Source organism: Phoenix dactylifera, chromosome 12 (genome assembly GCF_051530095.1).
Source record: "Phoenix dactylifera cultivar Ajwa chromosome 12, Ajwa_hap1_PhDact_Kaust_v1.1, whole genome shotgun sequence".
Classification (NCBI taxonomy): domain Eukaryota; kingdom Viridiplantae; phylum Streptophyta; class Magnoliopsida; order Arecales; family Arecaceae; genus Phoenix; species Phoenix dactylifera.
Genome location: NC_143201.1, coordinates 20488632 through 20516585, shown reverse-complemented (window position 1 = coordinate 20516585; position 27954 = coordinate 20488632). Strand labels below are relative to the sequence as shown.

At 38.4% G+C, this 27954-nt stretch overlaps 1 protein-coding gene across 6 annotated transcripts in view; it reads left to right on the top strand.

Annotated features, from left to right (window-relative positions):
• The window catches only part of LOC103701791 (protein ALTERED SEED GERMINATION 2-like), a 35385-nt gene extending 8486 nt beyond the window's left edge, over positions 1-26899 (top strand). For 2 of the 6 annotated variants that reach the window (XM_008783963.5, XM_088708934.1), the window contains exons 3-20: positions 789-866; positions 2395-2529; positions 2610-2717; positions 2958-3086; positions 6306-6421; positions 6541-6658; positions 6925-7030; positions 8889-9031; positions 9127-9297; positions 9375-9485; positions 9625-9736; positions 12261-12607; positions 13143-13233; positions 18960-19055; positions 19137-19207; positions 19276-19403; positions 26104-26210; positions 26525-26899. In XM_008783963.5, the coding sequence (XP_008782185.3) occupies positions 789-866; positions 2395-2529; positions 2610-2717; positions 2958-3086; positions 6306-6421; positions 6541-6658; positions 6925-7030; positions 8889-9031; positions 9127-9297; positions 9375-9485; positions 9625-9736; positions 12261-12607; positions 13143-13233; positions 18960-19055; positions 19137-19207; positions 19276-19403; positions 26104-26185 (2142 nt within the window). In that variant the 3' untranslated portion in view covers positions 26186-26210; positions 26525-26899. Of the gene's footprint in view, positions 1-788; positions 867-2394; positions 2530-2609; positions 2718-2957; positions 3087-6305; positions 6422-6540; positions 6659-6924; positions 7031-8888; positions 9032-9126; positions 9298-9374; positions 9486-9624; positions 9737-12260; positions 12608-13142; positions 13234-18959; positions 19056-19136; positions 19208-19275; positions 19404-21489; positions 21617-25718; positions 26029-26103; positions 26211-26521 lie in introns of those variants that run through there. The other 4 variants (XR_015972160.1, XR_003384644.3, XR_003384643.3 and 1 more) reach the window with 4 other exon arrangements.
• Positions 26900-27954: the final 1055 nt, after the last annotated feature.

The following is a 27954-nucleotide window of genomic DNA, read 5'->3' as shown; positions in this document are numbered from 1 at the left end:
CTTGTCCACCTCTTCTCTTTCTTACACTGTTGCCTCCTCCTCTACTACTAACTGTGCATCATCGTCCTCCTCTTATGCTTCTCTCTCTTTCTCTCTCGCTCGCTCGCTCCCCCCTCTCTCTCCCATCGCTGTCTGCCACCATCCACTTTCCCTCCAGTGGCAAACACCTCCTTCCTCCTCTTCCACTGCCGCTTCCTGCCACCATCGCAGGCTGCCCATCATCCTTCTCTGCCACCTCCTCTCTCTCTCCGCGTGTGCGCGTGTTTTATATATATATATATATATATATATATATATATATATATATATATATATATATATATATATATATATATATATATATATATATATATATATATATATATGTACAGGAATCTGATCTTAACCATGCAATGAAACAACACCCAATGCATTGCAGTTATAGTTGCCGACAACCCTAAAGAAAGCAGTTCTTGCAATTGCAAATTGTGCAACTGCAAATCCTTTTACAGTCAAATCGATTTGCAGGCATCAAGAAGTTATAGCACTTGTTTTCTTACAAGTTAAAATGAGTTAGTTCCCATTTGGTAGTGAGTTGCTGCTTAACATTTATTGTTTATTCCTTTCAAGCATATGATCTTGAGTTTGAACAATTTGGTTTTGAGCTTAATTGTAACCCTCTTCTGCAATGCCTACTTTGATTTTGAGTAGTGTTAGTCATTTCTTGTAGCAACTAATTGTACTTGTTTACATTGCCTTCATTTTCATTGCCATTATTGTTAATTATTACTTATGGCCTTTCGTGACAGGGCCATCAAGGCTGTGTTAATGCAATTGCTTGGAACTCAAAAGGCTCTCTTCTAATATCTGGATCAGATGATACAAGAGTATATTTCTCTGAACTTATTTGTCAAAAGAAATATTTCATGTTAACTAATCTGAAAGCATTAAGTCAATATGTTGGTTTTGATGTTGGCTTATATGCTACAGTATTTTTTACTATTTTTCCTGACTAAGTTAAAAGTTTAAAGTGAGTTATGCAATTCTGTCTGGTATATGATGAATGTTATTTTATACTGTTGAAACACTTTGTGATATATGTATCGATTGTGCAAGAAATCTGGTAAAATTAAACTAAATAACCCATATGATATCCTACATATGTATAGAAGAATGCAAAGGTTATTCTTTAGGCCAGAATTGTCTTTTTTTGGTTCTTCCACAAAATTATTAAGACATGAGCAATGTGCACTATTTGATGATCATAGGGTGATGTTACCTTTTCTTTTCTTCTTAAAGTTGATTCTTTGACAGATGTAGTGCTATACTCCTGTAAGCCTTGTAGTGAGAATTTAGGTTCTGGTAGCAGTGGGCGTGCTGGCCACTGGCCTTCCTGTATTAGCATGCATGCTGCACCATGTCATAATAATAATAAAAAAGAACCTGGAAGGCTGGAACCCTTTTTAAACGAAAGTGTTTTAAGAGAAGAATTAATAGGTGCGGTGCCAACCCATGCTGAGTTCATGTTCTGGCCCCACATATGCTGGCACTTGAAACTTGCCTTGTTTACACAGAGTTGTGATTGGGTGGTGATTAAAAGGCTTCAGGCAATGCTATCCTTTTCATATTATTATGTCAAGATTGCCACAGATATTGCTACATACATAACATATTATGGTGTCATCACCATGATACATGCTTTCATATCCTTGCTTGATTAATCAACACTGCTTTGTATTGAATCATATAGACATGCCCGATATGCATGAAACGTTAAAAAGCTATTGTATGTTTCCATAATCCTAATTTTTTTTATTAATTGCAATTTATAGTGTAGATTTTTAGAAGTTGAGATTGCTAAGCAATGTTGTCAAAACCTGTATAAGAACCATGTTCTTGTTTTTTTATCTCTTGTGCTACTTTGAACCATGAGCAATATCAAATTTGAATAATTTTTGTAACTTCAATAAAACCTATCCTTATTTTACAAAGATCACCAGATAAGGACTTTTTTTTGTTAAGTCGGATTCTTCTTCTTTTCCTCGTTCCTACAATGATGGCCTATCTTTCATGGGGGGAACAGAAAATCTGTCCTTATCTGTTCACCATCAATAGGTGGTTGCATAGATTACTGCCTCTCTCTCTCTCTCTTTATATATATATATGTGTGTGTGTGTGTGTATCTTCTTCCCCCTCCTTCCCACCTTCTTTGTTGTGTTTTGCATGTTTTGATGCTAATAACATTTTATCGTATGGATTCTATCAACAACGTTAGTTCATTCTTCCAGCTATGATGACCCTTTACTGTGTTTTTTAATCTAGTTTGCTTCATTCACCAACAATGACCTCATTAAGTAGCTGAAGAAAAGAAGTTTCATACCATGTCTATGATTACCTCTGCATTATTTCCTGCAGATTAATATATGGAGTTACAACAACTGGAGGCTTTTGCATAGTGTTGAGACTGGGCATTCTGCCAACATATTTTGCACAAAATTTGTCCCCGAGACATCTGATGAACTTGTTGTGTCAGGGGCTGGAGATGCAGAGGTTATACGCATACTGCCAAAAGTATTCTTGTTTATGTCGTTTGAGATTGTTAGTATGTAATTACTAAACTCTTGCTGTAGGTTCGGCTTTTCAATATATCTCGTTTAAATGGGAAAAGATCTAAAGAAATTGCTCTAGAACCTGCAGCATTGTACCAGTGTCACTCGAGGAGGGTCAAGAAGCTAGCTGTAATATTCCAACTCTATAGATAATATGTGGTTATATGAAATTTCATGGTTTGTCTGTAGATTGGTCATTCCATGACTCATGATCTGGAAATGCTACTTTTCCTTGAGGCATCAGCATCATATTTAAACATGTCTTTCAATTTGCAGTCTTTTTGATGTGTCGGACTTGTTTGGTTTGACCTGGATTTTCTGAATTTATGTTGAATGGCCGTTATTATGCTGCCGTCTTCTGTTATCTAGGTGGAAGTTGGAAATCCTAATGTAGTATGGAGTGCGAGTGAGGACGGGACTGTGAGACAGCATGACTTACGTGAAAGTGGTTCATGCCCGCCTGCTGGATCTTCAAACCAGGAATGCCGTAATGTACTAGTAAGTAAATGATCTTTTAAGTATGCTATAATTGGTCTATGTAAATAACCATCCCCGCTGCAAGAGAAGTATGCATTCCTACTAATGTTATGTTAGGTGCATCTTTCTTGTCAAGCCAATTCAGAAAGGAACCTAGTTTTTCTACACTGAGGAGATTTATATTTTCAGCAATCGATTCTGCAAATGGTCCTACTGACCTTTTTGCTTTATCAAAGGTTTCTAATGGCCGTTTCCCCTCTGTTATTAATGTTTTCCTATGTGGTTTTAAGAATACATGAAGTCTGATTTATAGAATGAATGTACTCACTGACAAGCAGATACAGTTATACACTTGACATATGTTTATGAAAGGACAGTATCTTATATGGATAGTATTTATATGATAAATGCCTTCTATGGGAGGTATTCTTTCAACTGGAGGCAAGTTTGCTATATGGATAACATTAGACAACGATAAACATCCGAATGCTTCTTTTTCTCCTTTTCTTTGTTTCATTTTTTATTCAGTAACTTGGGAACTCCAGTTTATATGCCCTATATAACAGTTGCAGGAGAAGTACAAAGTATTAGATTGAAAATGGGAATATTATTTATCATGAAACATGGGAAAAATAATTCCTTCACTTCCAAGGGGTTGGCTTATTGGATGCCACGTCCCAGTCATTCCTATACATTGCCAAATCCTTTGAACTGGACATCAAGTTAGGTTCTATTTTGTCATTTAAAGGTTTTTCTACAGCCACAGGAATGCTGTTAGGCTACTGTGCAATGGATTTATCAAAATTCTTCTTATCAAAATGCTGTTAGTTTTGAGGAAAACTGGAAATTTTGTGCTTTGAAACAAATGAGTATAGAAATTGGTTAATTTGATGAGTAGGCGTAATTGAACAAGATACAGAACAATTCATCAAAAATGACAGTTTGTTCATTAAAATCGTGGATTATTCATGAAGTTGCCAAATATCAAATGGCATGCTATATATATTCTTGGGAAAAAAAATTAGGAAAAGAATGTTTTGATTAACAAATTCAAGGGCAACTGTGGAACGTTTCTGTAATTTGGAGATAATTGTAACTTGGTCTACGATTGTCTCTTAAATTGACATTTACATGCCATAATATGTTACCTTTTTTTTCTTTTGGAAGAAGTTGCAACAAGTGATACCATGTTTATGATGCAACTCATTGTTGGTTGCCTGATTGAGGCCTACTGGTAAGAGGTTAAAGATCTACCTTGATGCATGTAAAAAAAAAAATATTTAAAAGTTTGAAAATTAGTGCCAAATTATGCAGTAAAAAGGATGATGTTCGCTTGCTTTGGAAGGAAAATGAACTAAAATAGAGTATCACTAAACAAAGAATTGTGATTTGCTAAAAGGAGATTTACCAAAATGATGAAGTTACTATTTACACTATAGGGTTATACTGCTGTAGGTGAACCATCTAGCTAGGTTGTTATTATCAATAAAGCAACCCTTGCATCAAATTCGATGGAAAAGCTTGTGAGTTTCAGATTGAAGAATTGAAATATTTTCTATCTTAAGTTGATTTTGGTTGAATGGAATTATGACGACTGGGTATTTACAAGACCATTAAAAGCCATAAACATACTGAAAAACAATTCGGATAGAATTGATAATGTAATAATAAGAGTAGGTCCTGAAAGAAATGTTAAATTTTTTTTAAAAAAACATTTAGGAAAGTTGTAATAAACATTTGTAAATCTCTTCATATAAAAATCAAATGGAATACAAGGAGGACTGGTTGACAAACTCCACCCTTAATTGAGATGGAGGCACATCCCAAACTCATGCATGGGGCAGAGACAACATATGAAAGTATATTACTATGCGGATCTTTTTTGTATGGCACATACTGTGTGGGCAAAGTACGGGTTTGTTTTAAGTTAAATTACATGTAATAATATCTGTTTACATGTTGTTGCCAACTTGCTTAACAGCAAAGAATGCCAGTTCAGCCCGTACTGAACCGGTCCGGTTCGGCGTTAAAAAACAGTATTGGCCCATACCAGTTAGGCCATTTTTTTTTGGATTTTTGGATGCGTGAACCAGGCCGAATCAGTGGTACCGGTTCGAACCGATCCGGTGGCCGACCAGTACGCCTATTGGTACTAGTTCGGCGAGCCTTGCTTAACAGGGTGAGCTGTCAATTCTGCAGCTTTGCATTTTAATGTTGGGCTCCCAATATGAAATTGTAGAGTATGTTTACTAAGTTGCATTATAGATTATCAATGAGATTATTAATTTTTTCTCCCATTCTTGGTGCACCTGTGGCTCAAGTTTGAGCCCTTTTTGGGTGATCTCTTGTATCTTTCTTCATGGAGTCAGGTTTGGTTGAGCTACTTATGAAGGAAACTTGCTTGGCCTCTCTTGTTTATCTGATGCTTGCCCACTGGCATCGGGATACTTTTATGGCTACACGGTGCTTTACTTCCACTTAATTGGCTTCATCCTCTAGCTCATCTTTGTGCTTTTTTGTGAAGTTTCTGCCCACTGTTAAGTAAACTTTCCAGATTTAGCCAAAGTAGGTAAGACTTAATGACCCTCTATTATGGTTATTGCCTTATTGGCTCTGAGAAGATCCACAGACAAGCAGTCCTATCACTTTTTCTGTCTATCATTGTCCACCAGTGATTAAGTTTCAGAAAGTGTGATGTTCTTTTCAACATGCAACTAACCTATTCAATGGTGCTTCATTTGCCATTATGCTACTCTGACTTTGTTAGATAGGGTTTTATTCTATCTATACACCAGGAATTGCAGCTGTTAACTTGCTCTTGTTAAGGAGAATTGTATTAATTTGCATTTGAGTATCTAGTATATTTTGTTATATTTAATACTGGATGAAATTGTTTGATTCTGGTTGTAATTTTGTTTTTTAATGTGGTGTACCAGATTTTTTACTGTTATAGTTATCAACATCAAGATACTTGGTGGAGATGCTTGGATTTTCATAAGTTAGTCATGTTTTATGGTTTTTTTAACGTAGGATTCTTAAATGGTCTTTCATAGCTTATCTGTCTTGTGATGCTATTTGTTCATGTGTTTAGCCTGTGTATTATTATGTCATACATTTGTTTTGGTGCTTAAAGGATTGCTATGACAAGGGCCTTCTTACGCTTTGATGTTTACAAATTAATTTTATATTTGTAGCTGTTGCTTTAATTTCTTTCCCTTCATGTTTGGTGTGTTGTGGCAGCTTGATCTTAGGTGCGGAGCAAAGAAATCGCTGGCTGATTCTCCTAAGCAATGTCTGGCATTAAAGTCTTGTGACATCAGTACCACTCGTCCCCATCAACTCCTTGTTGGTGGCAGGTAACCTTTTTGGGCTCCTTCAGCCCACAACACTTGTTTTGAACTTTAAAATGAGGACTGTTACTTCAAATAATTTTTATTTTCATGTTTTTGCTCTCCTGCCGTTGGTGCTTGCACAGTGATGCGTTTGCTCGGTTGTATGATCGAAGAATGCTTCCACCCTTGAGCTCTTGCCAGTTGAAAATGAAGCCACCTCCTTGTGTTAATTATTTCTGCCCAATGCATCTTTCTGAGCGTGTATGTTTAGAAGCTTTCAGCATTATGTATTGATTATATATGTTCTAAGTATGACATTGTAAATTTGGCATTCACAGTTCGTCGCTATATCTTATTTACCTATTATGATTGTTACACTAATCATTGTCTTTTTAATGATTGTTTTATTTTTTTGAAACAATTATTAGCCTTTTGAATTGCTTCCTCCACGATATTGCATCAGATTATTATAATTTGTTTTTTAAGTCAAACCCGTTGTTTTCAAGTTTAAAGTTGTCTATTTTCAGAGAAAGTCAACATTGCACCTGACACATGTTACATTCAGCCCAAACAGTGAAGAGCTGCTCTTGAGTTATAGCGGCGAACATGTTTACTTAATGGATGTTAACTATGGTATGCTTTATATCTTGCACTCTCTACTTCAAGTCTTTATATCCTTCCAAGGCATAACTAACATGTGTGCGTATTTAATGTTCCCAGTATATTGACTAACATATGTGTGCCTTGTGCCAAGATGCATGATAGGTAGTCAAAGTCTATTATCTACGGCATTATTCATGTTTTGCATATCATATGTAGATGAAAAGTTAAATGCACAAAGTACTTTCTAACAATTAACTTACACAATTTATACTGTTAGTATTGTTCATTCTTGCCCTATGATGTGTTGGTAACAAGTATGTAAAGCATTTGAAATATTGCTTTGAGAATTTCATATGATGTTCAATGTGGTGAAAACATGGTTTTAAATGTGGGAATCTTACACGCTTAAAGATGGTGGCTGGTAAGGTAGATATGGGGAGCTAGTAAGTTCTTTGATAGGAGAAATGGGATGCCAAGAGTTTTAGCAGGAAAAGGAGATACATGAATTGGAAGAACTCTATCATTACAATGATTGACTGCTATAGCACATATGCGTCCTTTAATAAAATGTTGATAAAAAGGTGAGATCAAATTATTTGAAATGTCTCACCGTGAGAAAATTTTCATCTTTGTTTGAAGTTAACTAATGAATTTGTATCATGGTATTGCTCTTTTTGTATCAGAGTATTTGATGCAAGTTGTCAAATTTCTGTTTGACAAACCTAATGTCCTTGCACAGGTTGGCTATGATTGCAAGATCTCAGATGAGAAATTCTAGAATGAGTTGGCATGTAGGTTAAAAAAGTGAAACTTATCATGTCTTTGCTTTGCATGGTGCCTGCACAACAAGGTGAAACGCGCTGCATTGTCGTTGACATACATCTCTATAATAATCCAGCGCTCTTTATTTCCATGTATAATATGGATAAAGTCTGTATATATGTATATAAAAATTTATTAAGAAAAAATAGTACGAAGGAGAAGATAGAAAAGAGAAATAAGAGGGAGTTTGCTGGTTTGCTGTTAGGAGCTTCCCTGCACTATTAATTCATGAAATTAGTTAACTTTCAACTGAAATTATAACATTCTAAGAAATTTTAAGAAACTTCTTCCAAGTCACATAACGTAGGTACAATCTAATAAAATACAAGAATGCTTGTTGTCTTCCCATTTCGTACCTCTTAAGGACTGCACAGAGTAAACCTATTTCTAATCTCATAAATGTAGTAAGGTAAGTTGACCTTAGATATCCATGTATATTTAATTTTAGTTTGATCATTTTCTGTATTCTTCCCTACCAATATGTGCTAGTAATTTGACATTGCACACTCACTGTTGATCCCTTAGCAGCATTATGATTTCTTAAGACAAAATTCTTGAACAGAAGGCCATTAAGTAGTTAATATCTCTACATATGGTTGTCATAATCCCTTACAAAATATGTCTTTGCTTACTTGACTACATATAAATACATACGTGTATGCATGTGTGAATGCTCATACTTTTAAGAGGGAATACCTGTGTAAGTTGGCATGCACTGGAAAAGTTGGCATGATCAGTGGGATGGTGGACATCATGTAAATATCTAATTATGATATTCCTTTTTGATTCTTGTATGGAGTGTCATTTAAAAGGTGGAAAACATCATTATCTTGATAACTCAATAGTTGTAGGAACTGGGTGACCTACATTTTTCTATGTTCCTTGATCTGAAAGCATGGTGAGGTTGTGAATAGCAGCGACATTCAGTATCAAAACTTTTGTTAGTTTAGGTGCTGAAATTATTGCAGGTGATACTAATATGTTTGAGAAAGTATATTTGTACTTAAATTCATATTTTCATCTGGCACATCTGACTGCTAATGTACCTTTTATTTATAACTTCTAGATGGTCAGAGCATTATGAGATACACTGCTGATGATGTTCCAAGGCAATTGTATATAGATCCTTTATTTAAAGAAATGAAAGTACCTTCACCACCAGAAGTTTCCTCAGACAACTTGCCTGAAAGAAAATATGATTTGCGCAGGGTGGGAAAGTTTGACCTTTTTCTATTTAATGATGATTCAATATCTATATTTGTTTGTATATAGATCTTTATGCCTATGCTAATACCTAGTTGTAGCTTGACATGTGCAAAAAATTGGTTCAAGACGCGGCAAAAGCTTTGGATGAAGGCTCAAACTTATTTTATGGAATAGAAGCGTGTAATGAAGTACTGGATGGAAAAGGTCCTGAGATTGGCCTTGCACTACGACATGAGTGCCTGTGTATTCGAGCAGCATTGCTTCTTAAGGTTCAGCATAATCTTATTATTCTAAGTATAACACCCAATTTTGTCAGAATGTGCCAAACATGACATCTTGGTTTCAGAGGAAGTGGAAAAATGATGTTCATATGGCCATAAGGGATTGCAACAAAGCTCGATTTATAAATGCTTCATCAGTTAATGCGCACTATTACATGTCAGAAGCACTTCTTCAGGTACTTCCTTCAAGCTAATGTAAATCAGTAAGTGTTTTTGTGGACTTAGATAATGAAAAACTTCTCAAAGAAATCACTTGACTTTGATGTTAGATCCTTCTAGATGGATTTCTTTTGAATTGCTTGAAATTTGGTGCAGTTAGGGAAAAATAAAGAAGCTCTGGAGTATGCAGAGGCGGCTCATAATTTGGCTCCATTAAACTCTGATGCTGCTGAAATGGTAAAGAGAATAAAAGATCGTTTTGCTGCAGGTTAGTCTGTAGAATTTGAATATTCCAAATCTACCTTTCGCATTTTAGTTTAAGGCTCTCATGCTTTTACCATTGTTGGCACGCTTTTCCCACCATTTTCTTATTTTGCCTCATTTTTAAAAAGAGACCTTTGAGAAACAACACCTGCTGTGCTTGGTATGACAAAATCTTTGTAAATAGAGGGCACGTTCTGTAACTGCAGTTGGAACAGGATGATTCTCTGACTCTTGACTGAATGAATGTTGACATGTTACTTCAGGGGGTTCATTACTTGTTGTTCCCCTGAGGCTTGTAATAGATGCTTGTTCATCCTTTTCTTCAACTGATAAGTGGGACTCCTGCTAGTCACTTTTATATGTGCTTACACTGTAGTTGCCGCCCTCTGGTCAAGGATTGCATAAGAACAGTTGCAGTGCTGGTGTCCGATTGATTAGATTTTTCATGCTACCTTTTATATGCTTCTGTCATTTTTTTAATTTATGAGAGCCCATTATTTTTTATCTAGAGCTCATTATTCCTCTGATAGTTTGATGATCTTTTACAAGTTACTCTTCATGTTAGGTAACTGTACATTCACATGCATTCATTCTTTTATCTGTTAATATTGTTTTTTGGTAGTTTTTTGTACCACTCACCATATGGAATTTATTAGCATCATAATTATTTGTTTCTGTATGCAAAATTTGTAGTCACGGAACAATACGATAGAGGAATTAGCCTACTTCTTGCCAATATGGAGAGGCCATGCTATTAAATTTTTGATTTAATAAACTCATTACAATTGAAACAATCATCATGTCTAAATGCTTGGTTATTTAGGAGGAAATATGCAACTCGGATTAAGGCACCATATTGTACTGTACTAATCCATATCGTATGTTCTTTACTATGCTGAATAGATATGGCCGTATGGGCATGGAAAAGGTCGGAGAAACCGGTACCGGGCACTGTATCGATTTTCTGGTGGCACGAGTCGGTACAGGCCGTGCCAGGCCTGTATCGATGAGGGTATCGTGGGAGAGGAAGAGAGAGAGAGAGAGAAGGGGGAGAGAGGGAGAGAGGTTGGCGGATACCAGCAGAGGGCCGTGGGGGGCCGGTGGAGGCTGTGGCAGGCGAGGCTACGGCTGATTCCCCTGTTTTGAATGAAATAGGGGTCCAACCGCGGCTCAAAAAATTTTAGAATTTTTAAGTGAAGTCGGCTTTTAATTTCACAATTTTTTCGAAACCGGAGTTCAGCCGCAGCGTAAAAAAATTCGGAATTTTTAAGTAAAATCAGCAAGCGATTTGCCGACTTTACTTAAAAATTTCAAAGTTTTTTAAGCCGCAGCCGGACCTCTATTTCATTCAAAACAAGGAAAGCAGTCGTGGCCTTGCCTGCTGCGGCCACCGCCGCCCCCTTGCGGCCTCCACCGCCCCCCCTCCCTCCCCCGCTCGCTCTCTTTTTCCGGCTCCAGCAACGGGTCTCGTTTTCGTTGCCAGAACTGTAACGGTGTGCCACCGGTACGGCTCGGAATGGCCGGAAAGATCCGGTTCGGGATGGTTCCGCCGGCCCACCTTGGGCATGGTACATAGGAATGTGCCTCTGTGTCTTGCATGTCAGTCTGTCTGATATTGTGTACTGGTAGGCTGATTTTCTGTGCCACAAGTCCTTGCACGTGACCAAGCATATGCTTGGCAGTTGGCACAATATTTTACAGTATGATAGCATGCCATGCCAACCCATGACTGGCAGAGGTATGTCAAACAGTTCTTTATTTCATGCACTTATCTGAAATGATATACATTTAGCATTCCTTGTAGATTGAATTACCATTCATGGGCTGGAGTAGCCTACCAGGTAAGATGGCGCTTGCTATTTAACCTTTTTTAAACATTTTTTGGAATTTCTTCACATATCATTGTGCCCTTTTCCTTTATCCATATATTTTGCCTACCATCGTATCCCTTTCACTCTCTTCTTCTGAGTTCTCTATTGTTTTTCTTTTCTCAAGTCTTTTGTCCATATTATATTTAAATTCTCCATGTCTAAAACTTATAATACTTGTCATTCTTTCTTGTGTTTTTGATTGCCCATCTAAAGTTCTGATGTTGAAGTCTGCTATACTAGGTAGGTTTTTACATGCATCAGCTGTTTTCTTTTTTTCTTTTATTTTCCTGTTCTTTTTCTTTTTTCCTTTTTGTTCTTCATGTGGGTTGGAGAGGTGTTCTTCATGGATGGATGATAATCAGTCACTTACTTCTGCGTACATCTACAATTTCATGAAATAGTGGAGGTGTAACTTTGTCGCAAATTGTTTCTATGAGTGTGATCAGTCCTGAATCCTGATCATTGTAATATGAACTATCTAAATATATTATGGCTACAGGTCCATTGCATATATAAATTCTCTATGCAACTTGTAATTGAGGAATTCTTTTTATTGCGTATATACATGTCTACACAGCACACTCTTTTGTGCATGGACAAATGTGTATTTGTGTCTACAAAATTTTGTCTTAAATGTGTTATGTTACTTTGATACAGCTGAAGCTGAGAAAAGCAAAAAGGATAATGAAGATGCTGCTAAGAGTGAAGCACGGCATGGAAGGTTAAGATCCTTGAGTGATGTACTCTTCTGGTCAGAGCTAAGTAGCCCGTCTCAAGAGTTTCGGTATGACAGAGAAGATTCTGATTATGAGGAAGAAATGGAATTGGACTTTGAAACATCAATATCAGGAGATGAGGGTCGTGATAATGAGCCAAGCATTCTTCGAGGAAGTTTAAATTTGAGGTTTCATCGAAGAGATGACTCAGCTAGAGAAAACTGCAGTACGGATGGTTCACATGGATCTCCTTCATCTTCCTCTCAACATGAAAATTCTTCTTATCAGGTTTTCTATCCTGCAAAAACTTTTAACTGAATCTCACTTGTTAGTAACGACAAGTAGTTTGCACTGCAGATGCCTTTAGATTTGCATGCCATACATCTCAAGTTTTTCTGCCATAGTGGGATACATCTGTTCCTGGCTGTTTTTTCTTCTCTCTCTCTCATTCCCGATATTGGCCGCATATTGGAGTAAAATAATTATTTTATTACAGAGATTTATTCAGTTCAAATTTCATGTGAGTTTGCGGACATCCATTCAAAAATTCATGTGCCAGTAGATCATGAATGACCTAAAAAGCTGGTTTTAACAAAGCTACATGTGGAACTGTACCACCATTCACTGTCATTATTCATTGTTCCAACAGTCAGCTGCTCATCATACTATTAAAATAATTGTCCAGTGGCCTGTAAGAATGGAAATTTGTACTGCACTATTTATGTGCAATGGCTGTTTTGATATTTAGTTGTTCTCCTTTTGGTTTCCCTTTCATTTTATTTTTTCATTTTCAGACAGTATGTGACTTTTCTATATTCTGCAGCCCGAGGTTGTGATTGATATGAAACAAAGATTTGTGGGCCATTGCAATGTGGGGACAGATATAAAGCAAGCTAGCTTTCTTGGTCAACAAGGTGCACAATATAAGCAAGTTTTTTTTTCTCTTTATTAATAAATGAAAATTTACATTTTAAGATAGTTGAACTTTTCTTGGAGCTCATATTCTAGGTTTTTTATGTAAGGGATTGCCTATTTATTTACATTTTCTTCTTGTTCATAAGTGCTGGATTAGGTTCATCCAACAATTAAGTTCTCCGTGTATCTTTTTTCAATAAAATATGCTAGATTTTCATGTAAATATGAATTGCCACTTCTCTGCACCGGAACAAAAAGAAAAGATAATAAGACACTTTCTTGAATACTTGGTCTTGGAAGAGGGAAAGAGCAAGAGTCATTTTAAGACCAAGCATTAAGACCTGGAAGCCCAAGCACCACTATATTTGTGGAAAACTATCTATAACGCTGTATGCATGTTACATATACTTGCTCTTGCCACCATTTTCATGGAGATCAACCTACAAAGTTAATAGATGAAGATACAATACACTGCATAGAATTATCTAATTTTCATTGATGATCAGGATGCACCCATTGTAATGTGGGTTTCCACATCATTTAATGGGACATCTGGAATGAACAAGAGTGGATCCTTATTGGAAGGGGCAGGAATGGCTTTTATATTGAATGGCTGTGGTTCTTGGTTCTGCAATTAGGTCTCTGATAAGGAAGGTTACCCAATAAAATTTTCTTGACCATACAACTCATGAGTCACTCCAATTTTAATCTCGTTTGTCCCGATGACCAGTAAGGCAGCTTTGATCTGTCAAACCTGTCAAAACACCTAAAAACAAAATCAAAGATTACCAATTTGTTTTTAGAGAGTCTTTGCAAGTTGTGAATGTTTTTTTTTTTTTGTGAAAAAAACATAAACGTACTTACGGTTTATTTATTGGTCTCTTGGCTAAGGTCAAATGCAAGACATGAATATATTGACAACATGTGGAACTAACTAATTCAAGCAACTAAAACCCCCCATTAGTGCTTTAGTTCTGTGATCATAATCCTTTCTATAGAATTTATTATGATGGCTTTCTCATACATGAAGAGGAAAATGATGGATCTGCTTGCTTGTGATCTTTTGTTAGAACTTAAGATTTTGTCTTAGTTCCAAATGATAAGAACATTACAACAAGCAGCCATGATACTGATTTTTTTTAACCTAAATTTCTCATTTCTTTTTAAATCCCATTTACATTCTCATAGGCTTCTCTTCATCTATTTGACAAAAAAAAGCTTCTTGCCTTTTTTTAATGTGGTAGCTACTGATGCAAGTGTAGGCTGTACTCATGTTATCAGTGTTACACCTAACATTAGTAAATTCAATTTAGTTCCCTCAGATGAGATCATCAAGCAGCACTGTCATTCTCTTGATTTGTATTTCCAATCATTTTAATATATCATTTGGCTATTAATGGATATATATATATATATATATATATATATATATATTATTGTGACGTGTGTTTAGTCCCACATCAGTTATTCGCTGGGTAGATCTTGGGTATTTATACAGGATCAAGGAACCCAAATAGTAACTTCCGGCTAGCCATTTTGGGTGAGATCCTGGGTTCTTACAAATGGTATCAGAGCGGACCCGGCCCATAATCTATGTGGACTAGGGGACACTGCAGCACGGATCCATTGGGGCTAACCATGAGCCGATGGTGTTTGTGATTAGATTTGAATGGATTTGAACCCTTAGTCTGACGAGGACGTCAGGGCTTGAACGGGAGGAGTATGTGAGGACCCGTGCGGGCGTGTGTTTAGTCCCACATCGGTTATTCGCTGGGTAGATTTTGGGTATTTATACAGGATCAAGGAACCCAAATAGTAACTTCCGGCTAGCCATTTTGGGTGAGATCCTGGGTTGTTACAATTATATTATATTATATATAAATATATATTATCTTTATACCTGTTACCTAGAGCTAATCAAACGCCGGGCCGAGATGAGATCTCCGGTATAAATTAGGCCCGATGTTTATGCCCAGGCCAGGCAAGCCCAGCCCGGACATTGGGCCTCTATTTTTTGTCCAAGCCCCATCCACTCTTGAAAGGTCATTACTAGACCCGCCCAACAAACCTGATATTGATATTTATTAACATACAGTATAAGATTTTATTATTATAATATCTAATTAGTTAATATAATTAACATATAATATACATATTAAATATATATATTTTTCTCGGGTTGGGCCAATTTTTATTTTTTTCAGGCGTGACCCGATTCTCAAATTGGGCTTTTTTTTTTTTTTGCCCAGGGCTGTCCCTTGTGCCTATTTTTAGTGTCCAAGCTTGCAGACTTTTGGGCTAGGCTCGGCGAGCAGGCTGGGCTGTCAGGCTTGTGATCAGCTCTACTGCTATCTCTTGATGCGGGATGGACCTAAATAAACACTTATGCCATATAGGATGAAATGCATGAAATAGAATAAAAAATCCCAACAAGCATGACCTAATATCTGCAATATTCTGTAAGATAACAAGGAAACCTAATATGATGCAATCATGGTTGTCGGCTCAGATTAGCATATGAAAAAACCAACTATGAACACTCTTGGGGGCTGTTTGGTTGCCCGCAAACCAATTTACATGTAAAAGGATTCGCAGTTGCACATAGAAATGCTGCAAACTATTTGTATTTGCAAATTTGTTTCTATTTGATTACCTGTGACTATAATTACAAATGCATTTCTTGTTGTTTGGTCATATGTTTGATATCGGATCACTTGAGCAAGAGGTGTAAGAGGATGACAGGCAGTTGGCCATGGTGGAGGAAGACGATGATGGAAGGAAAGATGTTTGGGGGGGGGGGGGGAGGCAGAAGACGAGGAAAGAGGTAATTGACAATGGAGGGGGAAGAGGATGGTGGTGGGTGATGGTGGTGGATTGTGGAGAAAGGCAGTGGGAGAGAGGGTGGAGAGAGAGAGAGAGAGGATGAAGGTGGGCAACTTGTGGTGGTGGAGGAAGGCAGCAGCAGACAGAAGGGGACAACATTGGGCAGCTGGAGGTGCTGAACTGAGTGTGAGATAGAGTGAGATGTGGCTAGTAATGGATGGGGGAGAAGATAGTGGTGCATGGTGATGGAAGGAGGTAAGGAAGAGAGAGGGGTGGAAGGGGAAGGGAGGTTGCCAAAGGAGGCGGCGGCTTGCTAAAAGGTTTGCTGCATGGAAAGGGAGCTTTCTGAAGGGGTTGTTGGATGTGGATGGGGCACGCAGCCTCAGGCATCGAGGGAAGGGGGTTTTATCCCGATTGAGTGGGGTCGAAAAGGTTTCCCACCTTAGAAAAAGAAGAAAAAAGTTGACTGCGGTATGTTGTCGATTATGCCCTTCCTTTGAATTCCTCCTTCAAACATGTGACCAAATTTTCTCCTGAATCATAAATATGGTTGCTGAGCTGTCAAGCGATTGGTTGAAACATGGAAGCCTTAGATGATCTCAAACTCCTCAAGTGGTCTAGGGAAGACACGGTATTGGATCAAGTTGTATTTTTAGTGCTTAGGACAGGTTGCTGGGGTTTGTTTCAAATCATGACAAGAGGTATTAAAACTTTGGCTTCAGGTCTGAGAAATGATTAGATGGCTAGATGGCTAGGGTTATGAATTTGCTGTTTGAGGGATCAGCAGGGTTCAGGTTTAAATAGTGGAAATGGCAGAGATCTAAGGGAATGAAATGGCGAATAGGGTGGTGAAGAGGCATCAGGGTTAGGTAATAAAACAATTGAAGGGGTCGTTGACTTTAGGGCTAATGGTATGCTGGTTAGGAATTGAAAGGGAGTACTTCCTTAAGAAGGGCACTAGAAAAAAATTGGTGGCCAAATTGTCCTGCATCTGGATGGACTGGTTATGGGCATGATCTAATGAATTTAAGGGCCAGCTTCTATGTTTCAAACAGCAACAACAGCTGGCTGCAAAGATGCATGAAGCAGGGTTGTTTGATGGCCATATGAGGATTGATCTTATGCAGTTGATGAAGGTGGAGGAAAAGGCATACAGAAGAAAGGATGAGAAGAAGATAGAAAGGTGAAAGGAGACAGGAGGGTGAGTGGAAGAAGACATTCAGATTCACTTTGAAGGTGGCCTCTCAGCATGCCGGCACCTTGTTCAAAGGTCAAAAGCAGAAGGCTCAAGAATAACTTAAAATTCATCGACGTACTTGTAAAACACGAAAGGCGTTGCTACATAAAGTAGGGAAAAGGTTCATTTCTCAAAATCCCTTCCTGGCTGAAACCTGACCATATGACATTTTGATGTCTTAAATTAAGTCCCTGGACCATCAATAGAGTAACATAAAGAGCTCTAGAAGGAAATAAAATAACTGAAACTCTAATGGCTAAGTTCACATTAAAGACTTAAGCTAAAGTGACCCTTGGCCTCTCTATCACAAGGTCAAAAGCTCGCCATTTAATTTCACCTCTAATATTCTTGAAAGGTGTGACAGACAATCTCCATCAACTCTTCGTGACTTGGAAATATTTATCCAGTGAAATGGAACCTATAGTAGTACATCATGTACAGTTTGGTCGAGTCTTTTTAGCTCCTCTCTGATCAACAAACATTCTAGAAAAGACCAACCCTACCAATTGACCAAAAACTTCAAGTGTATTTCTAGATGTGTGGAGATAGTCTGCAATCTAGGGTGTCTCCAATTGGTTTCCTTTATAACAATAGTATGGTAATATATATAGGTGTATTTCTGTATGTGTGGAGATGGTCTGCAATCTAGGGTGTCTCCAGTTGGTGTCCTTTATGAAAATAATTTAGTAATATATACATAGGGTAGGTATGGATGGGAGTGATGGTATAATGCTGGATGGGATGCACAAGGATGGGTTGAAAAATCAGGGTGTAGGTACCCACCCATTCCAGGGATCAGTTGAGGCTTTTTTTGCTTGCTTTTAAATCTTGCATGCCAAATACATTGCTAAGTACCAAGGTCTGCGATACCGGTTCGTATCGGTATCGTCTTGAACCGGTACCGGATCAGCATGGAATCCGGTACCGGGAGCTTATCGTTGGAGAATCGGTACGGAACCGGTACGGGCCAGTACGTGACCGGTACTGGCTGGTACGGGACTGATATGTGGAACTCAAAAACTAGGCCATTTAACAGGACTGGTACGGAGTCAGTACGGACCGGTACCGTACCGGTACCGATGCAAAAAATGCCACTTTTTAAAAAGCATGTCATTATAACAACAATTGAATCCCATTACAAAATCCATGCTGAAGTCTTGCTACAGGGTTTGCGGCACTGGTAGTGAGTCCCATGTCATGCCTCCTTTCCTCTAATTTGCTATGCTAAACTGCAAAGAATATATGCCACAACCCTCTTGAGGCTAGCCCAATAGTAACTGTCCTCAAACAAGGCAATGGTTATCACATCCAAAATGTTATTCTGTACCCCAGCATGTAACTCCTCGACGAGATAATCTCTTGACGTTTAACAACAAATGCTTAGGCGACCTCTTAAAAGTTCGCCATCTATGCCGATGTCCATGTGTTCCCATCAAAGAGGTGTAGATTTTGTAAATCCAGACAGCATTGCACTCGTTATTTTTCATTCATATTCGATAAGTGCAATGTTTCTCATGCAAAATGTCCATTACTCTGCTTAATGTATTGGCTGCATTATTCTTGGCACTAGAACAATGTTCAGGATTGGAAGTGTATTAATGAATTAACCACTAAGGTAGTCATGCTTGCTGATGTTTCATCTCATACATTATGTTACTCGTGTAGGAGAGTATGTTGCTAGTGGAAGTGATGATGGTAGGTGGTTTATTTGGGAGAAGAGAACAGGAAGGCTAATTAAAATGCTTGCTGGTGATGAACATGGTAATAACTTCCTTTCTGTTTTAGTTGTATTTTTTTAAAAAAATCCTATCTCTTTCATGACTTGTTTTGCATCGTTTCTAGTTGTGAACTGTGTACAGTGCCATCCATTTGATTGTGCTATTGCAACTAGTGGAATTGATGACACAATTAAGGTAAGTATGATAAACTGGAATCTGCAATGGGTACTTTTGGCTGGAGATTCTAACAGTAGAATTTGCAGATGTGGACACCGCATGCAGAAGTTCCATCAATGGTTGCAGGAGGAACAGCAGAACCAGAGACTGCTGATATGTTGAGTGCTATAGAAAACAATCAGCGCAAATTGTGCCGCAACCGTGAAGCTATGCTGTAAGATTATCATGACTGCTGCTCCAATACAAAATCCACACTTTTGACGTATTTTTGTAAGAGCTTGTTTGGCTTGATTATAAAGGTGTTTTTGGGACTTTATGAGGGGCAAAAAGTCCTTTTTAGTGGAAAAAATTGTTGTTGGCTAAGTAATTTCTTATTTCTAAGAGGGCATCATTAAAAAGTAGAGATTTTTATATTACTTTTAGGAGACATTAGGATTTAGGAGACATTAGGATTTGTGGCTTGCCTTAGCAGGAGCTTTTTGGTGCACATCTCTTGCCACAAGCTCGTTTCTTGCAAATGTCTTAGCCATAGAATGTCTACATCTGGTTCAGAATATTCAAAAGCAACTTATTTAATGTGAAAAGTTAGAAAGTTATTACCTACTTAATTTTACAAAGCAAATGTTTTCTTTCATAAAGACTCTAATTAAGAAAAGTGTTTGTCACTACAGTTGAGCAAATACATTATATGAGCACATGCTCTTTCTACAAAAACACTTTTCTAGATGTGTTTTTTAGAATCTAGAGGTTCTTTTTAGAAAGCACTCACTCTTCAAGTGAGATCAATGCAGTGATTTTCCTTCTTATACTTGTCCGATTGGAATTATGGTGTATTTTTTCTCTAGGGTGACCATATTTGGATAGTTACAATGACATTATATAGGATATTTAAATTCCAACGGTGGGATGATAAGGCATCTAAGTCATCTTGTTGCAACCGAAACAACAATCTTAATACCGTGGTCCTCCATACTGTATTGAACCGGGTGGTACGAGGCATACCGTACTGGTACCGGTATATGGTACGGGTGGCGTACCGACATTTAGTACACCAAATTGGCTCTCGTATTGGGTGTACTGACAGTGATAGGGTGGCTCCAGTACAGGGCCTGGTACCGAGACGGCGTACCTTGCTCAATAGTTATATTATTTTGATGCTGGCAACTAGCATGTTAGAAAATTTGGCATGATTTCCTTCCTTTCTTGTTAGAATTTTGGCTATTTTTTGTGGCAAAAAAGAGGGGAAGGAGGGTAGTTACCTTCCTAGAATCAGCTCTAGGCTTCTCCTATGTTGATTTGCACTTTGGGTGGTCGGATATGAAGAAATGGGAGCACTCGCTTGCTCCCCTCACTCATCTCTTTTTATCATTCTAAACACAGCAAACGAAGAGAAAAAGGGTCCTTCACTTGGTGCCAACCAATATTGGGTGGAATTGGCAGCTAGCAATCAGCACCACTCAATACCAGTTGATACTGACTAGTATGAACCGGGTCAGCCTGGTATGCCCTGGAACAAGGCACTGACACCCAGTTTAGTACTGTTTTTTCACCAGATTGGTACTATATGAGCTGTACAGTCAGTTTGTCCAGTACCCGAATCTTTAATCTTAACGCTCATTTTATTTAGCTTAAAACTTCTTCACTCAGAGCTATTATATCTTGGGGCTTAGTGCTATCATTTTAGAAGACTAAAACAACTATAGCTTTCAAATTTCTTTGTTAAGCAAGGTGATATGTTGATTCTTGCTATTTTTGTAGATAGGAGGCCCCAAAAAAGAGAAATCATAACCAAATAGGAAATATCTGAATCAGTGTTTTAAGTACCCTTCTAATTGGGTAGTACGGTATGCACCAAACTGAGCTGATAGGTATTGGTGCATACCATCCCAGAAGGGTATTGGCACTGGTACGGGGCCAGTTATGCCTGCATACTGACACATGATACCATTTTTTTTGCCGGATAAGGCATGTCTCAATGGGGGTGTGCCCAACCACACTAAAGCATACTGTACCATACAGATAAGGCATCAATATGGAGCCCAATATTGTGATTTAAGAATATAGTTTTGAGCCCAACACTGTGAATTAAGAATATAATTCTGAACACCATTGTCTTTGGCTACAATTGTCAAGCTGAATGTTCCAATTTCTTAATCTCCTTCAACTGTAATCCACCCCGAATTATGGATGCATAGACATCTGGTTTTATGAGGTACAATTGGATTTATTTTTTTTGCTACAGAACTGGTATGGAGCTTTTGGTCCATGTCATATTACATTGTTTGATTTTACAATTCCAGGATGTGACCAGCACATTAAAGGGATTTGTGTTGATTTGAACCATATCAGTAAGCTTCAACTAGAAGGATACTAGTTTACAAGGGCCAGTAAGATGGTCAGACCAACCCAAAGTTTACTATTTCACTCGTGAGCTTGTTTAGTTCTTATTCCCCTCTTGAACCTTCTCATCTCCTTGAGTGTGTCATCTTTGTTGTTGTTTATCTGATATAGCTCTAGTCCATCACAACTTATTTTTAGATTTTTTTTTAATGAATTATAGTGGCTATTGTTTTAGTTATTTATCATTTATTGGAATGCATCTTTATTATGACCTAAAATGATAGATATGCATAGATAGGTCAGAGATCTTACTTTGTTCAAAACATGTCTACGCATCACTGTAAAGGAATCACAAGTAGCAATGAAAATTTATTTTATCTGAAAACTTCTTCTGTTAGTGGCTTGTATTACTGTGTTGTTGCTTGTCATTTGTCAATACAGTACATGTTAGAACAGTATACGATGATGGTATCTAAACTTTCTAGTACAAATACAAGCCATGAATTCAGGGACTATTGATCCTGCGGACCTTTGGGATTTGCCAGAGGCATCAGAACAGTGACCTCTAAACTGTAGGTGAAGAATAGACTGCATTTGAATCGTTGAACAAGAAATCCATTATTCACATAAATTTGAAGGGTCATTGACTAGCAGTTACAAAAGGAATGGGTTTATTGGGTAATTTTAGAATTTCTGATTGCTTTTTACCTAAAGATTTGGTGTGCCACAACATTTTAGTGCCCGTGTTACGAGAATTTTGTCGATCCAAATGGCAAAAGTTTGCTGAATCTTAACTCTTGTGATCATCATGCTAGTTGCAGCTACTACTTAGGTTGCAGGAATTTCATAAGATGTACTTGCACTTTTAGCGGCCATGAATGTTTGATAGGAGAGTTATGGATTGTTGATTTAAGAGATGATAATAGAAAAGCAAGGTTCGTCGAACCGGTACTAGAGGGGGTATTGGTCAAGAACCAATTCCGCACGGTACCTGTACTGTGCCGTTCCGGGGCATACCGACTTAGGGAGAGCTGGAGAGGGAGTGGGAGAGAGAGGAAGGGAGGGAGGGAGGGGGCTCGGAAGCCCTTATCGACAAGGGGGTTGCCCCTATTTCGTTATGAAACAGGGGATGCCTTATTTCTTTTGTAAATTTTGAAGTGAAATCAGCAAACTATTTGCCGACTTTCTTTGGAGTGAAGTCAACAAACCATTTGTCAATTTCAATTTGAAATTTACACAAAAAAATTAGGCATCTCTTATTTTGAAATGAAATAGGGGCAATCTCCTGTTGTAGCAAGGGGGAGATGGAGGGGGGAGAGAGAGAGGGCTTGAAAATCCTTGTCTTCTATTGGGGGGGGGGGATTCCGAACGGAATATAAGAGGCGAACCATGTAGGTAACTGATTCAACACGGTTCGGCAAACCTTGCCTGATATGTAAGACTGCTGAAATTGCAAAAATAGCAGTCAGATCGCTGCTATTTTCAAAACAAAATTTATTTCTTAAGTTGAATCAGTCTTAGAGCTGGTGGAACAAGTAAACTACTTGATAAAGAGGAAAAGTTAAAGGAAACTCAATTCAGGTCAAGCAGATGCTGCTCAAATGAGTTTTATAGCGAAATACTAAGAAGCGCATCACCAATGTAGTGCTTCTCATGAATGCAAATCATTAATGGAGGGGAAGAACTTTTAGCTTTTATTTATTTTTTCATGTGCCCATATGAACATGGCCTTTTCTTTTGTTGAACATGTTACTTCAACATAAATTCGTTCTACAACATTCCAAGGGGACTCCTGACTCGTACCTTTCTATAGGAGAGCCTACTCCTAGAAATAATAGAGAACATAAAACAGGGTACCAGGAGAGGACTGGCTTGTGATTAGGTTTCTCTTTCAGCTGCCTGCTTTGTGTTAGCCCTCATTGTGCTGGCCTTCTCTTTGTCCTTATCAGTCATGCAGCAGAAAGCTCAAAGTTTGTGTTTGTTCCTTTTTGCGGATGTCTTGGTGAATATTTTTTTCTTGAACTATTTTAGATGCTGAAGGAATGATGCTAACCAAGCCACATGTTTCTCCATCTCTCGGACTGAGAGGAACCCATCCTTTGATTCTCTTTCTTTGGAACTCATTAAGTAGCCAACTTCCTTGTAAAGCTCCCCGCTTTTAGCTCTCTCTTCCATCCTTCCTTCTGACCATGCAGAGAAGAGGCCTCTAGATGCCAATCATAAGGGCGGAGCCCATGTAACTGGCCATCCAACAGAAGCCCACTCTTTGTTTTCACTGCTTGTTTGAATGTACTGGCTTAAGGAGTACTGTTTTGGAAGAGATTTTAAATGGAAGGATCATCTATAGAAACAGTGGAAGACTCACCTGATTGATCTTGGTCATCCACAGGTTGTTTTGAAGAAGCTTTGAATCATGCTGAAATCATCAATTGGTTAATGCAAAAACCTTCTATACTTTTTAAGTGTTTCTTTAATTATTGCTACATATATAATGACAAGTATAACCATAACCTATTAAGTAGAAGACTATTACAAATATAAAATAGACTCATGATCTAATCTAATGAAAGAAAAGGCAAAGCTGAATCCTCTGTTGAACATTAAGAGATTCCAAGCAGAAATTGACAATCATCTAATAATGTTATGGTTACCAGAGACCTAACATAACAATTACAAAGAAACGTATCACTGAAGAGCATATGTACTTGATTTGGTGAGTTTTGAATGTTTTTTGTGTTTTTCATGTAAAAAAAATATTGTTTAAAATTGGACAAGTAACCTGCCCAGTCATTTGATTCATGTTTCTTCTCTAAAGCAAAAGCTAGCCCATTCAAGTGAAATTTGACTTATCCTTGGAGAATGAGACTTGGCCAAGTCACAAGTTGATTCACCAAGATTTCCAACCAAGTATGCTACAATTAATCCTTGGCTGAACAGAAGTTCTCCATATTCCATGTGTCATGAGAACAGTCCTTCGTAAACAGTCCTCATAGATTATCCTGTATCAAACCAAGCCTCACTATGTCAAGCAAGTAATCTTGGTCAGGATTTTTCAAACTGCTTTGTATATGGTTTAACTTGCTCCATCTATAATCGTTAACCTTTCTTTGTTGCTAAATAATGTGACACAGGCATGTTAATTGATTTATGAACTTCACCATGCATGTAACTGAGAGCAGTTAGACAACATGAGGACCGTGCTTTTAACCAAGGGCTTTTCTGCAATTTGTTAAGATCATCAACTGGATAGTTCTTCTTAAAAATCATTAGGATAATCTTTTTTAATGTCGCAGAGCTTTTGTTTTGCTCATATTATGGTTCCTTGATAATGCCAGAGTTCCATGATCATCCTTTTTCCCCTCGATGGCAATGGCATTCTTTAATCCATGAGAACCAGTAGCCGTTACTATATTTCGTTGTTTATGTAGGGTTTCTGTTGTACTTTTTTCATTTCAATTGTTATTTCTATGAAACTTCTATGCACTGTTCATACATAATTATATCCGGTTAATAATAATTATATCCTATGTAGAAGTATATTGAAGCATCTGAAGTACATCATGCCGCCTGATCACTTGTGCAAAACAAGCCATCGGCGGCATGCATGATTAGATCATGTGCTGTTACTTTGATGATTTCCAAACTATGGCATAGTTCTCTTTCTTGGAGAGTATTTGTCTTGGCTTCTTGGTTATGCCAGAGGTCGATAAACTTCCTAATTCTTCCTTGCTGGCATTAATGTTATTTTTTACTTCGCTGTAGTTTCTGAAGTTTCTCTGGTTAGTCAAGATTCTGCCCTTGGACTTGATAGAGGTTTCTGTTGTATCCTCTTTTTTTCTTGTTTTCTTTTTTCCTTTTTCAATAAAGCGAGCTTAACTTCTTTCTGGTATAAATTTATAGTGAACCTGTTATTGATTAAATCCTATGTAGAATTTGATGTAAAATAAATCCTACCACCTTGACCTTGTCCTGACTCCCAACTCTCATACTTTCTGAAATATAATTTTGTTACTGACTGGTTATATTCCTTTTTAAATGTAAACGGACATAAATCTTGTATGGATTGGCTATCTATTTTAAAGATGTCAGGGTGTCATCATGTGGACTGAGTTTATAAATAAACTCTGCCCCACCCTATACTTCTCCATTAATCCCTTTTAATTTTGTGGCTGGATCTGTATGTGTGCAGCAAGGTTTCCTGAATTGTTATCGGGTGTTGTACCAGGCAGGAACAGGTTGCTATGGTACCATACTGTACCATATTGACAGGTGCCAGTCGATGATAAATGAGAGTAGAAAGGCATGGAGATGGTCTTTCGCCTCTGTTTTAGTCTATGATAGGCCTGGGAGTGGCTGGAACTGATTCAAATTCGGATTTGTTCCTGGCTTATTCCAAACTAAAACCAAGTACCATTCCGGTTCTGCACCTGTTTGGTTTGGCATGCCCCAAACCTGATGGTTCATGAGAGTTTTGCCTTCGTTGGTGCACAGAATACTTGGTTCATATAATTCCTCTCTTCAGATAATTCCATATCGGAATATTCCTTTAAGTAATAAGGTCATATATTGTGCAGGTCTTTCGAATTCTTGGAGCGATTTAGGATGCATGAGTTTGCTGAAGGAACTTTACATCCTTTTGAGTGTGCCCAGAGCTAATATGTTATGTCTGCTCAACGCACAGGTATCCCTCTTTTCTTTTTTTCTTCTTTTTGAAGAGATATTACCTTGAACATACTTCAACTCGGGCGACATCCAGATGATATATTGTCTCTTAGATGTTACGCTAGTGTTGCCATTACTCAAATGGCAATTCCACTATAATTTCACTATTTTAGGAAAACTACCAACATTTCCTGTTACCTGGGTTCCTGGTTTTTCTTATAGGGCATAGTTGGGCAGTGATGCAATTCCGAGAGGAAAGACCTGATTTATTATCAACAATGATTTTCATTGTCTTTTGCTTATATGGTATTCCTTATTTTTTATCCAAAGCAGGACTTGAACCAAGTTGACTGTTGATAATTGAAGATGTTGGAGAAAGGAAAAAAAGGAACGGAGCAATCTGGCATTTGAGATTGCTGCAGTAGGAGCAAAGCATCCACTCAATATGCTTTTTGCATTTTGACAATATGATAATACAATAAGTGCTAACTGCATGATTATGTTTCCAGAAAATCCCAAGGCTTAGAATTTGGAGTTGTTCATGTACAGTGAGTGTGGAGTTCTTATGTTGTTTATAAACATCTTCATGGTGATTTTGTTGGTTTATTTTTCCATCTGTCGGTATCTTTTCTAAAGTACATGGAAAATTTTTGTTTGTAGACCGTCATTGCTTTCATGATTATCATTTTAATGTTCCAACCGCTCAAACCTTTGTACAGCAGTGTAAAAGAATAGTACATTCATTAAGACAAAGCGATGGTGCATGAAACGTGTCGTAGGATTGTGTTGTACAAATGAATCAATGAAATTGAAATAGTTGAAGAACAATGGGTGAAAGCCCATTTTTTGATGAATGATGTGTGCAAGGCAGTTTCATTCTCCTCTCTCTTTCTGGATGCCTTATATTTTACCGCACACAATCACTGAGCATATCTTCTGCTAGCTGGTGGCGAACGAGATCGGGGGGGGGCTTAATCCAGTCAAGACGTACCATGTGAATCTTTCGTCCTTTACCTCGATGCCGGATTTCTGGGTGATCGGGCAGTATCGATCCATCGGCTCGACCAGCAGCCACGCGTTGAGGGGGTGCTGTTGGACTTGACCTGCGATAGCGACGACAAGGCAGACCGATTCATCGGGGGGCAAGTAACCAAGCCTCCCGCAGGAGGCGCCCAAGGGCCAGCACAAGCTGTGATGCAGAGCGAGAGGCCGCACTGCTTCACGATAACGCAGGCGGTGCCAGGGCCGTCGTGTGCGGACGTCCTGCGAGCGATGCAGCACGAGCCCGAGCTCATGTTCGAGGCGCTCGAGAGGCAGGTGGAGGAGTCCGACGCTCGGAGGTGAAGAGGTGGATGCCAACATTTGAGGTAGGCGATGCGCTGGAGGAACTTGAGGCGCGAGCTGGTCAGGATCGATGGCCTTGTTCTTGGAGAAGAAGATCTCTACGGAGCCGGGGGCCCACCGGAGCACCTGGTGGAGTCGGTTCGTCAGGTTGATTGGCACCGTCCCATTGACGGCAGGATGGTCTGCGAACTTGGAGGACACGACGACGGCCTGACGGGGGAGCTTGGGACGGTGGATCTGGGAGGAGGGGCGACTGCAGTGTCTACGCAGGCCAGGGCCGACATCTCTTCTCGATGAACGCAGTAGAGATTGGAAGAAGAAGAAAAGGCTCGATTTCTCTTAGATTTGAAGGAGGGGACTTTGAAAGCCGCCGAGGACAACGAGCCAGAAGAAATAGAGGATTTGCGAGCGGTGAAGAC